At 41.3% G+C, this 16,684-nt stretch overlaps 1 protein-coding gene across 1 annotated transcript; it reads right to left on the bottom strand.

Annotated features, from left to right (window-relative positions):
* Positions 1 to 1,064: 1,064 nt before the first annotated feature.
* ano10b (anoctamin 10b) lies at positions 1,065 to 15,521 on the bottom strand. Its single transcript, XM_087844069.1, has 16 exons — positions 15,393 to 15,521; positions 15,216 to 15,278; positions 13,733 to 13,995; positions 11,356 to 11,529; positions 10,335 to 10,472; positions 8,772 to 8,888; positions 8,485 to 8,601; positions 6,838 to 7,176; positions 6,564 to 6,746; positions 5,991 to 6,046; positions 5,829 to 5,903; positions 5,121 to 5,285; positions 4,748 to 4,939; positions 4,535 to 4,672; positions 4,339 to 4,455; positions 1,065 to 4,248 (listed from the first exon to the last, which is right to left on the bottom strand). The coding sequence occupies exons 3-16, from the start codon at positions 13,986 to 13,988 to the stop codon at positions 4,225 to 4,227; spliced, it is 2,091 nt and encodes a 696-aa protein (XP_087700195.1). The 5' UTR covers positions 13,989 to 13,995; positions 15,216 to 15,278; positions 15,393 to 15,521; the 3' UTR covers positions 1,065 to 4,224.
* Between the last annotated feature and the right edge of the window lie 1,163 nt (positions 15,522 to 16,684).

Below are 16,684 nucleotides of genomic sequence, written 5' to 3'. Positions count from 1 at the left end.
AGGAAAAGAAACAAAGCATTATGAAAACACCTCACCACACACAAAACTGTAAATGTTGTTTGTCACTGTTACTGCTGCAGATGTTTAACGCTGACATCCCTTTGAATACTTTCTGTAATGTTTAATTTCCAGCACAATATTCTCCAAATCATATGTTTGTAGTGGCCGTCCTGTGTGGACCACCTATCTCTGAAAAATAGTTGTTCATGAGCTCAGAAACACAGGCCTACATCTGGATTTTTTTAAGTATATTAAAATATATTAACATTTTAATATTCTGTCAGAGATGAAAGGAGAGAGATTGCTTTACATTGGTACATTTTAATTTATGTCTATTTTTAGACAGGCAAGCACTGCTTGCCTTGCATGTGCTGATGGACGCCACTGTTCAAGCTACTTCTACAACTAGTTATCCACTGAGGCTTCAGTACATACAATATGCAATAATACTTTTAAATACAGGATTTTTCTATGTTTTTCAAGCCCTCAGGTGTTGGCTTTCAGAGACATGAGTCAAACTTCAATTTTCCAATTAAGGGTCAGGGGAGGAGACGGGCAACCAAACCTCATGCATGTTTTTGGACTATCAAGAGAACTCAGGTTACCCAGAAAGTACTCACACAGTCACAAGGAGACTCCCCACAGAAGGACCTCCGACTAGATTCAAACCCAGGACTGCTGTGAGGGAGCAGTGCTAACCGGTGTACCACCCAGGAAACCCAAGTATTATAATTACACATTATAAGCAGCTGAGTTACTAAAATAATAAAATACAAGATTTATTATGCAACTCATAATGTTGTCAGCATTATATTAGTGTCATTACTGCAAAGATGTGGACATGTAGCTTTACAAAGTTGTTTCACAGTGAAAATGCACCGTGCAAAGAATACTGGGTGCTTTTTCTTGCAATAGTATGATTGTGTCTATCAGATATTTCCATCATTTTATTTAGTTAAACGATCCAGAAAAAGGAAAACAAACTGCACAAATGAGCCCAGATTGTTGTCCGTTAGTTTTCTGGTGATCAATATAATCAAATAAAAGAACTTCACAACAAGCGATTCCTTCTGTCAGTTTATTGAGACAGCCAGCAAACGCTGTGGTCAGAGCTGAAACTCCGATCCTTGTCTAAAAGTTTCTTTTCATTAACTCGTGACCACTTCACACAAACACACACAGGCCTACGATTAGTGTCAGGATTGTACATGTGCACCTGAAGCCTCTTGAGGAACTCTCACCATCTCTCAACACCTTTGCTGAATCAGTCCTTCAGCAGGGACCAGGCTTATGGAAAGCTGCATGCAAGTAAAATAAAAACGCGTGGTGCCCCCTGGTGGCTGAAAAGACTACTACTACCTAAAAATAATACAATAACTTATCTAAGAACAAGACACCACTGTTCAGCATGTGCAGAAGGTATGGTGGGCTTCCCCCAGTGGCTTCACATTCTGCACATTTCTCATAATATCTCAGATTAATCTGCACTGAACAGTGCAATAACACTCGTATAGTGACAGAGACTACAAGGTTTCAACAAGCAAGTAAAAAACCCACACATACAAAAATAACACATTTCTAAAAGCAAAGCACATAGCGATTCTTTGGTTGCTCCTAACTGCTTTCAGTGCAAACATTGGTACACAGTTTACTGTATTTAGCTCATGCTAAATGTCAGGAAGTGCATTTGGTGTAAAACTGTGAGATCAGCTGTGAAGACAGCTGCTGTGGTGACCCCATATGACAAGAAAACAGTTGAAAGTAGCTTTTATATTTGTCGTGTTGACAGTATCTTCAAGGGAGTATCCAAAGTATTTCCTATTATTTGGTCCTTTGCATAAAAGTACATTTAGCAAAATACACCACTGTGTTTTGCTTTTTCGCTTCCAATACTCACTAAACTCACCTGTCATCGCTCCTAAAAATACAAGCTGTAAGTTCAAGCTGGAGGTTTTAAAAGCTGCAAAAATCAGTTTTTGGTGTCGGCACAAAAAATGTTTCCTTGTAAACTTAATTTAAACATCCAGCAAGCACACAGTGACATTAGCATCTATTTAGAATTGTGCCTTTCGAGGACTGTAAACATGGATGAGCACTTAAATCATGGATGTAGACAAGCATGTATTCAAAGTATTGATTCAAGCAGCTTTAAAGGCTAACTTTTCATGGACAGTTGTTGGTTTTTGATATTTACTCCATTGAAGATACAGTCGCCAACTATGAATCCCAAACTGCATCTTACCACTAGGTGGCAGCAGTGAGAAGAAAAAGACCCCAGAGAGAAAACCATGAAAAATATTGACAAGTGTATAGCCCATCTTTAGAATTGCTAGTGGCCTTTCTTAAATATTGATTGTAAGTGCTGTATACATTTTCCTTTGAAAAAAAAACACGTTTTACTGTAGCACAGTCTATTTGTAAAAAACAACAATTTAAAAAGAATTTAAAACCTTTAAAAAGTAATTAAAACTGTAAACACACTATGATGTTACATGTCCATGGCATATGCTGGAGTTAAAGTAGGATTTGGCAGATGTGGGAACCCTAAGATCAAGTGCAGCATAGGGCAAAAATAATTACTTAATTAGAAATAAGTTGTATAATATTCTGCCTTGTGAGTCCCAGTAGATTTTTTTGTCCTGCGCTGCTATTCCCAAAATGTATCCATCTGAATTCAACAAGTTATACGCAGATGTTACATGAGCTATGCGGCTGATTTCCAACCCCTACACACTATAAAGCTAAGAGGTAAAGTTCACCATCATCATCTTAAATATCAACTGATATCTACTACCCTCGATGTAAACTAGTAACAGTAACCTATGTGTAACCAGCCCAACATCACTGCACACTTTTATACTGCACATTACATAAACCCAACCAGTTTACCCTGCACTAACCCGCCTGCAACTTTTGAATTATAAAATTATTATACTTCAGTTTGTTTTGCAACATGTTTCACAAAAACATAATGCAGCAAAACATCGTGTAAAAAAAACCCTAAAAACTCTCAAATGAATGAAGACATTACATGTATGACTTCAATTTCCACTCTATAAAATGTCACTTGCTGAGCAGTGCTTACATTTGAAAAAAATCTCACCTTCCTCTCCTTTCCTCTCTTTCTTACATCTTTCTCAATCTCTGTGTCGCACATTAAAAAACAAAATTCCCCCCGTGTGAAATAGAGCAGCTGTAAAATTAGCTCACAGACTGATTTTGTGACAAAGTGCACAGAAACAGCTTGTGTGCTATAAAATTACCTGCAACTTACAAATCATTACTTTTAATGTAATCTAAGTACTGCGACCACAACTTTGCATCTAGACCATGAACGCACCATGAACGGTATGAGAAAGAGAAAGGGATGTGCGTAACCAGGTTTTGGGACCCATTACTAAAAGCAGCACTAGGCTGCAGCACATTAAAAATTAACTTATTTCAGTAGTAACCTGCCTATTAGATTTCATTACTCATTAACCGAAGGTGCTAGAATACCACCCTGGATCAATCCAGCCCACTTAAACCCCTGTGTATATGTATCACGATGAAGAGATATCGAATAAAGTGAAATTAAGGCTTCGCTGCGCTCAATTGTAATACCACTTTGAACCACAAGATGGTACAGCGAGTTAGTGTGTCATCCAATTATTCAAGCTAGAGTTAGCTCAACATTCACACTGAATTTGTGTTACTATCTTACTTGCCCACTTATTTTGGTAACTAGAAAAGCACAGGCCATGCTTTAAAAAAATAAAAACATTAGATTAATTAGGAGTAAAATTTTAAGATAGCAACGCTAAAGATGCTGGTCGGGCTGGACTACTACTCTAAAATGTTCTTATAAAACGCTGCCACCTTGTGGCGAAAGTTCTAATTACATTTTAGAGAGGGTTTCTGCAAAAAATACCTTTGGCCTTCACCTGCAGCGTAACAGTTACATTTCCTTTGCTGTCTAATAAACTATTTAGCTGCTGTTTCAATTGCACTTGCAGTGTACGGATATTATGAAGCTGCATTTCAAAGTGTGCACATCGCAGAAGCATTGGCTTAATCAGTGAGAAAAGAGCTGCAGATACACTTTGGGATCACACAGGGGCACAGCAATAAACATCGTGGGCTCCCCTGGAGATCCACTACTTTTCTCCTGCTGGGTTCCACACAACGCTAAAGATGGTGGCCTCCAATGACATCAAGCACCATCTCATCAACCTTGAAACACAGTTAGGACACTTCAGGTTGCAGCTTCTGAGGGGGGAAAAACAAAGAAATTATGTCATACGGATGAAGGAGTGAACCAAAATGCTAGACAATGAAGTCAGTGGAGATGGCGTTAACCTGTTCTTTCAGGGCCTGCATGGATGTGTACTCCATTTGATCTCTCTTCTTCCTGATCCAGTCGGGTTCATCGGGAATCAGGGCTGCCATAATAAACTTGATTAAGATCAGCACGTGCTGCAAACACACACGAAGATAAACATGTCAGGGGTATACACAGAAATGCGTTTGATTAGCTGTCTAGTTCTCTTCTTACCTCCCCAAAAACAGCCAACAGCAGGACGTTCGTGCTGCTCAGGCCGCCCTCGCGACACAGCTCTTGTAACCGTGGCGACAGCAGCAGCAACCAGCAGTTGGAAATAACGGAGACAAAACTCAAGACCTCGAAGGCAACCTGGGACACGAGACAACAACGTGAACTGTTTGCTCATAAACGGGCCGAGCGTGACAAAGGTTCTGACCTGCTGACCTGCCACACGCCCATGTTAGCCACAGGAGGGGAGAAGGGCTTGCGGAAGAGGTTGCAGATCTTATAGGCGTCTGATCGGATCTCCGTTATGTTGTTGATGAGCAGCAGCACGGCCGTCAGAGGATACACGCAGGAGAAAAGACTCAAATACCCAAACTGCACCAGGAGCTCTATATATTCTGCAAACAGGCCCTGGGACACCACAGGAAGCTATCACTCTCAGGGTATTATAATCAAACTGTGTTTTATAATGTATTTATTGGCTTTATTCACTGATACTGGCCTGAAAAAATCTTTTTAGTTGCTATTGGCCAGATTATATTTTAAATATTTCACCCTATCAGTGCATGCCTAATGTTTTCTATATCCTCACAGGAAAAACAGGCAGGGTTCTCTGGTTCCGGAATTTGTCCTCCTTAGGGTCATCTTCACTCTCTGTCCTGTGGGGGGCGCTGATGAATCTGTCCACCAGGAAAGGTATAACCACTTCTGTCACCTGGTTAACCAGCTGACTCACGATCAACAAAGACGCCAGGCGCTGAAGAAAGTAAAACAAGGAATATAATTCTGCCGCCCTTTACTTCTTCCACCTTTCCACTGATTATCTAAAGGAGTTCCCCAGAGCTTTGTATTAGGACCACTGCCCTTCTTTCTATATAGAATCATTTTTTTGCAGTTATAGCTTACTTATCTCTTTCAGTTTATTTACACAGTCTGCTTTCATGTCATTTTTAAAACAGTTATCATCTAAACTTTGAAAGATAAAAGCTGCTCGAGGGGATAAAATGAAAACATATAAATATTTAGCTGTCTTTATTTATCGGAATTTATTATTTAACACTTCCACCGAAAACCACGCGTCCAAGATGAAACTTAAATTGTCTTTTTAATAAATGAATCTGATTTTTATCTCCAGATGGGGAAACATTTGATTTCTGCAACTGTTTCTTTACAGTTCTGCCACTGTACAGAATATATAATGTTCAACAGAAAGATTTTATTATAAAACAGGTGGGCGGAGTTAGAAACTCTAAATTAAATCTTTTGGCTTCTACCATAAAATGCACAAGACGTAGGTTACCTTACGAAGCAGGGGCACATCCTGCTTGAAGAAGGCAATGTGGAAGAGCACGGCAAAATTGTTGAAGAAGGTGAACTGAAGGAAGAAAGGAGAACCTGTCAAAGAGGAATCCCTGTACTTTATAAGATAATGGTTCAAAAGGAGAGGAAAGCAGGAACTAACCACCAAAATCTTGGCCGTCAGTTGGTTCTCGAAGGCGGACTCCTCTCTGTGGTTTTCTAGAGGGACGCAGTAAAAGCATTTCATTAAATGTGCAGGATTTCTATCCTAAAAATTGCCAACACACATACGGTTCAAATGTACGGAGCCCCGCAGGGGACATGGGAGAAAAAAAAATTAAGACGGACTTTTGCGAGATCTCGCAAAACTAACTCGGGATCTCGCAAAACAAACTCGGGATCCCATTAGCTCGAAGCTAACGGGAGGACCTCCCGTTAGCTTCGAGCTAATGGGAAGAATGCGGCTAAAACTTTTGCGAAATCTCGCAAAACTTTTGCGAGATCCCGAGTTAGTTTTGCGAGATCTCGCAAAAGTTTTGCGAGATCCCGAGTTAGTTTTGCGAGATCTCGCAAAAGTTTTGCGAGATCCCGAGTTAGTTTTGCGAGATCTCGCAAAAGTCCGTCTTAATTTTTTTTTCTCCCATGTCCCCTGCGGGGCTCCGTACAAATGAGAAACATCTCCACTGCATTAACAAACTCATGGGTCTGGTTCTCCTTGCAGTTCAGTCTCACTCACCATATTCAGTCAGACTCTGCGCCACGTTCCTGTAAACATTTCCTAGCATGTTTGTGTAAACGATGTGAAGCACTGAGGGTATGTAGAGAAAAGCCTGAGACAGCAGGGAGTTCCAGTCTTTGTGTAGCTGTTTCACCTGGGCCTCCCCCCAGTAGAAACACATCATACCGAGTACCACCAGCCCTGCAGGAGGAGGCGGGACAGTTATTTCATCTCTTACTGCTAAATCTTTGCAGAATCAGAGAAAATAGAGCAAAACCATTTCTGCACCTACCTAGAAACAGCCCCACTACTGGGACCGACACCAGCACCATACGCAGGTCTCTCTTCCATTCAGGGAAAAGAGGCTCCACGCGACCTGTAACGGGGTTTACGCCGAGGTCACCGTGGAAATTGGGCCGAGGCTCTGCAAAACGCTCTGCGAGGTTCATGGTCCCCCAGCGGTACGACAACGAGGAGCTCCGGCGTTTCCACAACTCCATGAACACCGTGGACCAGATCATGCTGAACATCGCCTGAAGCATGTGGCCGCTGATCATCGGTCCTGAGTCATCATCATCAATTATGACCTTTGATCCCGAGACCGAATCCACCATTTCCTTCTTAACCTCACCTGTGATGGCAGGAAGAGTTTTGTGTCCTGTCAGTGACATCCATACAGCGGGGCATCTCATGTTTAATAACTGGATTTAATCACAGTCTGGAATCACTGGTCTTTGTGGGAGAAGATAGGACTTTAATGAAAAGGTGGGAAAAAGCCAACAACAGTCCTGCTTCAGACTGTTTCCGATTCATATAAGTTCACTTCTTCTTACAGAAAACATTTACTTTGAGCATTAGTTGTATTTTACAATTAATTTAAGTCAATTCGAGTCACTCCAGTGACAGTGGCAAGGGAAAACTCCCTTTAACAGGAAGTAACCTTGGGCAGAATCCGGCTCAGGGGGATGAGGGTAGGAACAGAAGACAATTCTGTGTAGGTGTTTTCTTCTTTGAAGCACAGTATTTTATACTGTATATGGTAAAACAGCATATTTCTTACCTGAAAACTACAATTTATAAAAACAACTAATAAAAATCACCATAAAACTTCCACAACTGGTTTCTGAAATAATTCTTTAAAAGGTAAACTCTCATCTTGACATGTTTCTATTAAATATTAATACAAACTTCCAACAGAAGAAAAAAATGTAGTAAAAAGGGTCTGCCACTGTGCTTTGTGTTTAATTACTGGCCGTGGGAACTGCATACATAACTGTTTTGTCTGTGTTAGGTTCTCATGGTTGTCTAAGGAGCTTGAAAAGAAAGCAACTGGACTTCTTTAAGTTTCGTGAAGACGTTTCACAGCTCATCTAAGAGGCTTCTTCAGTTCTAACACCAAATGGTAACACGACAGGGTGATGCACGGTTTCACAGTGACTTCGCCCAAAACCGCTGCTGTTGATGACTCATGCCTTTTTTCACACCTTGGCTCCAGGGTCAAGTCACATGATTAATAGGTCAACCTCTTAAGGGACAACGCCCACCTGGGCTTTGACTCTCCACCATTTGATTTTAGAACTGAAGAAACCTCTTTTATAGTAGATAAAGTCCTTTATTTTGGACAGTTTTTCTCTATTACCCAAAAAGAACAAATATATATCATATATTATAAGTGGCCCATTATATAAAGTAATAATTAGAGAATTTGTAAAAAATGTTTGGAATCATGTATGATTTTCGTTCCACTTCTCATGTGTACACCACTTTGGTCTTTCACGCGGAATTCCAATAAAATTGATTCATGTTTGTGGCTGTAATGTGACAAAATGTGGGAATGTTCAAGGGGGCCGAATACTTTTGCAAGCCACTCTATAAGCATGTTGTTTTTGAGTGCCAAATACATCATAAAGGTCATATGTGGATAAATCCACACACCTACCTGAGAAGTATGAGATGGTCAGGCCCAGTATTGCAGGTGTGAGCAAAGACCAGGTGTAGAAATCAAGGAAGCTGAAGTAAAACGCCACAGCGCTTCCAAAATAGTCATTGACTGAATCTAATAAGTTAGACAGAGATATCTGGTGTGAGCACATCCACGCAGCCATCGATTATGAATCTTAATACCTTCCAGGAGTGACAAATGCATGTAATGTAAGATTTTTACAGCTATTTGAATGAACAAAACTGCATGCAAGCTTAAAAGCAGTGTGTTGTATTTCCACCCACCAAGTGGTTGAGCCAGCTGATTCCCCGAGTACCAGGCTTCACGGAGGTCCTTCATTTTTTTTCGGTTGTGGAGGGGAAACGTGTCCACAACAACACCGGCTGAGGAAAGCTTCTGCCCTGCAACATCAATCAGTGTCATCACATCGAATCTCTTCAACCCAGGATGACTTGAAGACTTAAAAATAATCATAATCCCTAAACTGTACATATACAGTACATCTGAGGGAAGCAGTTCAGATCAGCGAGAAACTTTGCCATTCATATGCCGGTCCCACAAACCAAAGAAGAATAACTGCACATAAAGCCGCAGCTAAAAGTAGGTCCTAAGCAAAAGTGATGTTCATTACAAATAGGGTTGCCACAAACGATTATTTTTGCGATTAGTTGACTAATCAGATCATGTATCCATTGGACGTAAAACTACAGCTTATTGCACCAGCATGCATCTGCTCTTATATAACTATCATTAACTTACAGCTTTAAGTGTTTATGGTATGTGCTAACTAAAAATAAAGACAAGATGACAGTTTATTAAATTTAAATGAAATTTGCAGATTGTTTCGGTGAAGTTTAATAAACTCCTTGCTATCTAAAATATAACAGGACACCAGAGTATATTCTCCAGCATCTCACACTTCTGATGATCAGTTGTCTGCTTGACATTTGTTCAGCTGTGTAAAAACTATAACTTTAATCTCAGCCAAACAGATTTACTCAGGAACAAATAAAATACTAAAAAAAAGCCAAACAATAACATTTTTAAGTAATCTAAGTGACTTATGTATGTTTAACCTGAGTAGCGAAAGACGGCAGTGGGTTTGAAAACGATTTGCCTGGAGTCCGGTGTTCTCACGGGCTCTAGTGAGCCTTGCCCCCGGCTAGCTATCAAGCTAGTGGGTAACAGACATCTCCGAAAACGTCGGAGCGCTTTTGAAGACATCAGGTATCTTGATAAACTGAGCAGATATTTGAGGTTTACACAGCTACATTCTCGCTTGAAAATATGTTAAACGTTTATTTTGTGACCCAGAAAGAATAATAAGAGTAATATTAAAACTAACTAGCTGCCGCCATTGTTGGAAACTGAGCTGGGCTGCGCTATAAATTCTGGGACACAGCTTCTTCTTCTTCTTCTTCGGGGTTTAAGGGCAGCTGGCATCCTTGTACATGCAGTGCTGCCATCTTCTGTTTCAGTCCGTTATTACACTCTTAAATCCTACGACTTATTCCTGCGTCTTTTGTGATCTTACAAAGCTTCAAATGACATGTCGACTATTAAATCAGTCGTCGACGATTTCGATAGTCGACGTAATCGTGACTAGTTGGCAGCCCTAATTACAAAATAAACTAATTATTAGACCAGCCAGAAATTAAGTCACAAAAGCCTTGAAAATCCATAAATCTTTGTAGGGTTGCAGCTGTATTAACCCACAGCTGGAAGTGGATCCTAGCAAATGCACCACACGATGATAAATGATTTTTTTTAAATTACTGAACACACACGTGGATGTTGTTTCTTCACACTGAAAACATGACATCTGAAAAAGCACAAACCACACTCACAGATATTGTCTCTTTTTTGCAGCATGCGGCTCTCAGGCAGGCCAGGTATCCTCAGGTCCCTCTGCGCCCGCAGTCCATCCAGCTCATACTTCACTATGTACTGTCGCTCCGCCAGCGTCAGAAACACCTCCATGTTATCTGTCACACACATTAACAGAGATGCATTAAACAGACACACATACAGATTAATCTTTTTTTTTCCTTGACCCCAGAAAGCATTTAAAGGTCAAATACTAAAGATTTTAAGAAATACCACATTTATTTTGTACAATACGTGAGTGCACAGTTTAACAAAGTTTTAAAGGTATTATAAAAGATCAATCTAAGCAGATACAGGAGATTTGTGCAAAAGGTCACGCTCAGATTGTAACATCAGATGCTGAGGGTTAAACCCTCGCTGTCATGCTAAAACATCCAAAAAATGCATTAGCTGGCCTTTTCACAATAAAGTGTTTTCTAATGGTTCAGTTGGTTCAAGTAGACTGGTGAATGTTTTTCATTATCATCCTTTGCATCAGCATACTCAAAAATCAGTCGGAATTGCTTCAACGTTTACCCAGAGGATGCTTTTCCTGACTTTCTGTCATCTTTGTCAAACTGAGGAACTGAAACTGCTTGCTGAAGTGAAAGAGCTACATCAAGACGCAACAGCAGACAAATGAGGATTATTTTGAGCTGTGCATCATGCAAAGCTACTGTAGTGGAATCCACGAAGAAAAATAAGGAGCTCAAAGTGAGCACAGTAGTAAGAAGCTCACTGAACTGTTCGAATGCTCTTTGAACCCACACGAGTAATGAAAGAACACAGGACTGGACTTTGTACTGTGAACACCTGCCAGAGTGTTTGTGCAAGTCATTTTATTATTTTTAGGAAGCTACTATTAGAGAGGAAATTCATGCAAAATAAATAATTGTGGATATTCCTAAATCATTCTGGGATACAGTGCTCTAATAAGTCTCCCTAAGCTCTACAGGGTACTTCCTAATGTCGTGTTTAACCATGTAAAGTGTGCTCCCCCACCTGAATCTTTAAAGTTGTCTCTGTCATTGTAGGAGAAGGCCTCCATGTCCCCGCCGCGGTAAGTCTTACAAAGACCCAACTCTTCAGCGGCTCGAAGTAACGTGCAGCGGGGGGCCGAGACCACGATGATATCACCGCTGGCGTCCTCACCCGGGTGGGCCAGTAATGCAGCACCTGTTCACAGTGAAGCAATGGTTAAATGGAGACAAAGAGCTGAAAAACCTTCAACATCCTTACACTCAGGAATGACAGAATCAATTCAGTCTAAAACACGTGCAGTGCTGCGAAGAAGCATCTCCTCCCCATCCTGATAGCTTAATTTTTTCCATATTTGTCACATTTACATGTTTCAGATCATTAAGATAACCCAAGTCAATAAAAAATGCACTTTTTAAATTATGATTTTATTTATTAATAGAAAAAAATCTAGAAAATCTATTTAAAATCACAAATCATCTGTGATTAACCCCATTTCTTGGAAAGCCGAGTACACTTTCGCTAGCCACGCCCACGCCTGCCAGACCTGTCGAATCAAGAAACAATTTAAATAGAACCTGTCTGACAAAGTGAAGGAGCTAAAAGATCTAAAAAAGCAACGCATCATGCAACGATCTAAATAAATAACTGAAAAACGATGGCACTGGAAAGGGTTACAGCAGGGGTAGGCAACTCCAGGCCTCAAGTGCAGGTGTCCTGGAGGTTTTAGATGTGTCCTTGATCCAACACAGCTGATTTAAAGGGCTAAATGACTCCTCCTCAGCATTTCTTGAAGTTCTCCAGAGGCCTGGTAATGAACTAATCATTTGATTCAGGTGTGTTATCCCAGGGTGCAATCTAAAACCTGCAGGACACCGGCACTCGAGGCCTGGAGTTGCCTACCCCTGGGTTACAGAGTCATTTCTAAGGCTTTGGGACTCCAGAGAACCACGGATATAAGAAACGTGGAACAGTGGTGAACCTTCCCAGGATTGACCAGCCAATCAAAATCACTCCAAGAGCACATCAACGACTCACAGGAGGTCACATAAGAAATCACTCCTATACAAATATTTTAAGAACTGCAGGTCTCACTTGAATCAGTTAAGGTCATAATAATAATAATAATAATGGATTGGATTTATATAGCGCTTTTCAAGGCACCCAAAGCGCTTTACAATGCCACTATTCATTCACTCTCACATTCACACACTGGTGGAGGCAAGCTACGGTTGTAGCCTGGGGCAGACAGAGGCGAGGCTGCCATATCGCGCCATCGGCCCCTCTGGCCAACACCAGTAGGCGGTAGGTGAAGCGTCTTGCCCAAGGACACAACGACCAGGACAGAGAGCCCGGGGATCGAACCGGCGACCTTCCGGTTACAGGTAGCTTCCCAACCCCCTGAGCCACGGTCGCCCCGGTCAGGTCAGAGTTCATGTTTCAACAAGAAGAAAGAGACTTGGCAAAAATGGCATCCATGCTAGTGTTGACCACGAAGAAGACAAAGGCTCGTCTCACATTTGCCAAAAAAAAACACTTGATGATTCCCAAATCTTTTAGAGAAATATTCTGTGGACTGATTAGACAAAAGCAGGACTTTAAGGGGCTTTTTGACAATTGCTGAAGGAATTTTTGTCCCAATCTGAAAGATTTATCGCAAATGCTGTTGAAGTTCTTGCTGCCAAGGGTGGCACAACCAGTTACTGGGTTTAGAGGGCAGTTCCTTTTTACACAAGGCAACTTTTTTCCTTTAATAAATGAATTTAGAAATTGCACTTTGTACTTACTCAGGCCATCCTTGTCTAATAATAAAACTGTTTTTTCTAGCTGCACCATAAAGCACAAGTGTTCATCCTTTCATACAGATTTCCCAAACCTTTCCCAACTTTGTGGTCCCTGCTAGAATTTCAGTGAGGTGTTATGTGGAGATAAGCTTGTCTAGTTTGCATAGCATTGCTTCAACACAAAACACTGCAAAGAGTCGTGGACAGAGCAGTTTTTATCCAGTCGTCCAAACATCTTTAGTTGCCATAACAACAATAACAAAGCGAAAGAACATAAATATTATTATCTTAAAGAGTAGTTTCTTTGTGTCTGTGTGTTTATCTGATATGACATGTGGGTTATGGCTGGCATATGCTTTCTGTGCAGCCATGTCAGACATTTTCATAGGAGTCATTTAACTGCATTTATCTGACATGTAGCTTGGAAATGCAAATTCAATCAAATGTTTAAAGAGTAGCCATGTTTCCTGGAAATGATTCTCCTATTACGTTCATTCCTGGCACAAGAGAAATCCTCATAAATGTTTGATCCGCATGCTTTTTCTTTGAAAGCGAGTTTCCAATCGATGCAGAAACTGAAGTGAGCTCTGTGCTGTTGCTGATATCTGAGCCCTCACCTCCATCTTTCTGAGGAGCTCCAATCACCTTGATGAGCCAGCGCTTCGTCTCGGGGCCGACCTTCCCGCCAAGCTTCACCAGAACCAGCGGCTCCACCCGCTCTGAGAAGCAGCAGGGGCAGCTCACTTTGGTCCAGCCGGATCCAGCAGGCAGTTTGCTCAGCAACTTTCCTCCTTTTTCATCTTTAGCCTCCAGCTGTTGGGCTGAGTCACCGCAGCCCCCAGCTCCACCTTCATCAGCGCCTGCCTTACTCATGATGAGACTGGGCACAAATGATAATAAAACGATATGTTAACTGGTGCTCTTACCCTCAGTGCTAACATCGCCACCTTATTCCCCTTATTTAGTCACACTAGCATCGTAGCTCAAGGGTCAGCAGTGACAACTGTGACAGACTGTTCACGGTCTCCAGAGGTAAAGAAGACTGATCATGGTGATCACCACAAAATTAACCATACCCAGAGGATAAATGCCTAATGACTGTATAACAAAAACAGCCAGCAGGCTCAAGTTTCATCATGTGCATCCTGTAAAGATCACAAGGCTGTGGTTAGTTATAGACAGCTCACAGATACTGATCTTCAACTTTTCATTAAAGGTCAAAAAGTTATTTTTCAGATTTAATTGGTGACTAAATACACACACAACTAATGACATTTGTATCAACCTCAGCTATACTTGTGTGTTAACACTGTCACTGTGAGCAGACCAGCCTTACTGACCACTCTAAGCACTTTAGAGACTACACAAGTCACATTTAACCACACATACATACAGAACTTTATTTACCTCATATTCATGGGCACTTTACAATTATAATTAACACCATACATATGAGACTGCACACAACACATCCTGCAGCTGTAGCACATTACTTCCCTCCTGTGATCAATAAAGTAACTAAAAAATATGAAAAACTTCAAAACTAGTATAAATAAAGTTGAATGCAGCGTTTTTTATAATGCAGGGCAAGATGGAGGCGTGTTATTTATCATATGAAAAGTGACTCCACTGAGACCTTTTACAATGCATTATTTACACGATGAGTACAGTAATATAACAGCTTATTTATTGCTAACGTATGTTTATGCATCAGCTATTACATTGTGGTAAATGCCAGGCTAGCGATGGAGGTTTTAGATTTGCATGTGAGGCTCACCACGTCATTTTGCAGACACCTGCATGCTTTGGCTGTCATTTCAGTTACTTGGTGAACTCTTAAAATACTTCCTACAAATGCTGCAGTTTCTTGGGTGGAAGCTGTGGTTATATCAGCTCTAAGAACATTTAAAGAAATAATAGCTTCCTCTGTTTTCACTGTATGTGCACTTGAAGACACGCTGACCAAGAGATACGCTTAGTGAGGACGTAACTGAAAGCAGAAGAGCACTTCCTGTGACTGAGTTATGTTTGTGCAGGCGGGGAAAGTGACAGAGAAGCGTTCAGCGGTAAAACAGAGGATGAGTCAGGAAAATACAGCACCTGGCAGGGCGGGGATGATGAGGTTCTGGTCTCCAGTCCTAAAGCAGTAGCCCCTCCAAACTCCTGTTTCAGCACACACACAAACACGCACACACACACACAACAGTGGACATGAAGGCAACAACTGATGAGCTGTTGTGAAAAAGAGCAGCACACTCTCAGCTTGCACACACTTACCCAGCCTCAGCTTCAGGTTCCTTCCAGCTTCCTGTCTATTATTTTTTAGGTGTGTGTGTCTGAATCTATTGCAAGAATGCGGAGAAACTTCCCAGAGGCCACAGGGTGTGGAGGGTTGTTTGGTTTCTATTCAGGCTCCTCCCTCCTGTCTGCTCACTGTTACACTGCTGCAGCCGCACCCCAGGGTCCTACTGCACCTCAGCCGCTGTGTTAAAAACAGACAAACCTACAGATGTTCAGACGGTTTGGGAGTTGAAGCTAACCTATAGAGCTGGCTTTGAATATTCCAAAGAATAAAGTGTTGAAAAAGAAATGTGTGAGTAAATCTGTGAAACAGAAACAGGATCTTATGCAACAGAAACACGAGGCACACAGGAGTGTACACAGTAGGCTGCTGACACAAAGGTTTTGTTGTTGTCCTCCTACAACACCAGAACCATAACATTGAAGACACAGAGCATGCGTGGGTAAGGTTTTAATGCAAATTTGGAGCCAATCAGATTCTCTCAACCTGGATCAGTCAATTCAATTCAGAATAGCGCCAAATCACAACAGCAGCAGTCACCTCCAGGTGCTTTATATTGCAAGGTAAAGACCCTGCAATGATACAGAGAAGCCCAACAATCACTTTAGCATTGGGGTAAGTGGGAAGGAAAATGTCATTCTTAACAGGAAGAAACCTCCCAGAACCAGGCTCAGGGAGGGCGAGACACCTGCTGCCACTTGTGGGCGAGAGGACGGAGACAGGTTAAAAGACTCTGTGGAAGAAAAACCAGAGATTAAGTGATCTAAGTTGGCAAACCAGCCTTTAGTCAAGACCCCAGATCAATGAGGTGAAAGTGAAAGTCTAACTAAGGAAACATTAAGACTGAAGGCTTCATTTTGAGGTCAAAAGCTACTCTCTCATCCTCCAAATGGAAATTGTATTCTGTGAAATATTCCGATTGCAGCGGTGGACTGGGGCTACCTGCATTTTACTAATGGTGTTCTTGTAAAACAGGGAAGAGATTATCAGCAGATTAATCGGTAACCAATAGCTACAGAGTTGCAAAGATTAGTTAAAATGATCTCCACTGATCAAACAAACAATAAAGAGCTGCTTACGCACAACGGTGCTACTCGAATTAGATTGTTATTAGGTTATAACATGGTGCAAACTGTCCGTAGGTGTTAATAATTATGGCTTATATTGGCGTGGATGTCCTTGTGACAGATGGGCAACCTGTTTAGAGTGCACATGTACCTGAGATGTACCACAGGACACCAGCATGAACTGTGAGCTGCTGTCGAGT

The sequence above is a fragment of the Neolamprologus brichardi genome, chromosome 7 (genome assembly GCF_056152115.1).
Source record: "Neolamprologus brichardi isolate AB-2024 chromosome 7, ASM5615211v1, whole genome shotgun sequence".
Classification (NCBI taxonomy): Eukaryota; Metazoa; Chordata; class Actinopteri; order Cichliformes; family Cichlidae; genus Neolamprologus; species Neolamprologus brichardi.
Note: the sequence above shows the minus strand (reverse complement) of the source record. Positions and strands in the feature narration are given on the sequence as shown.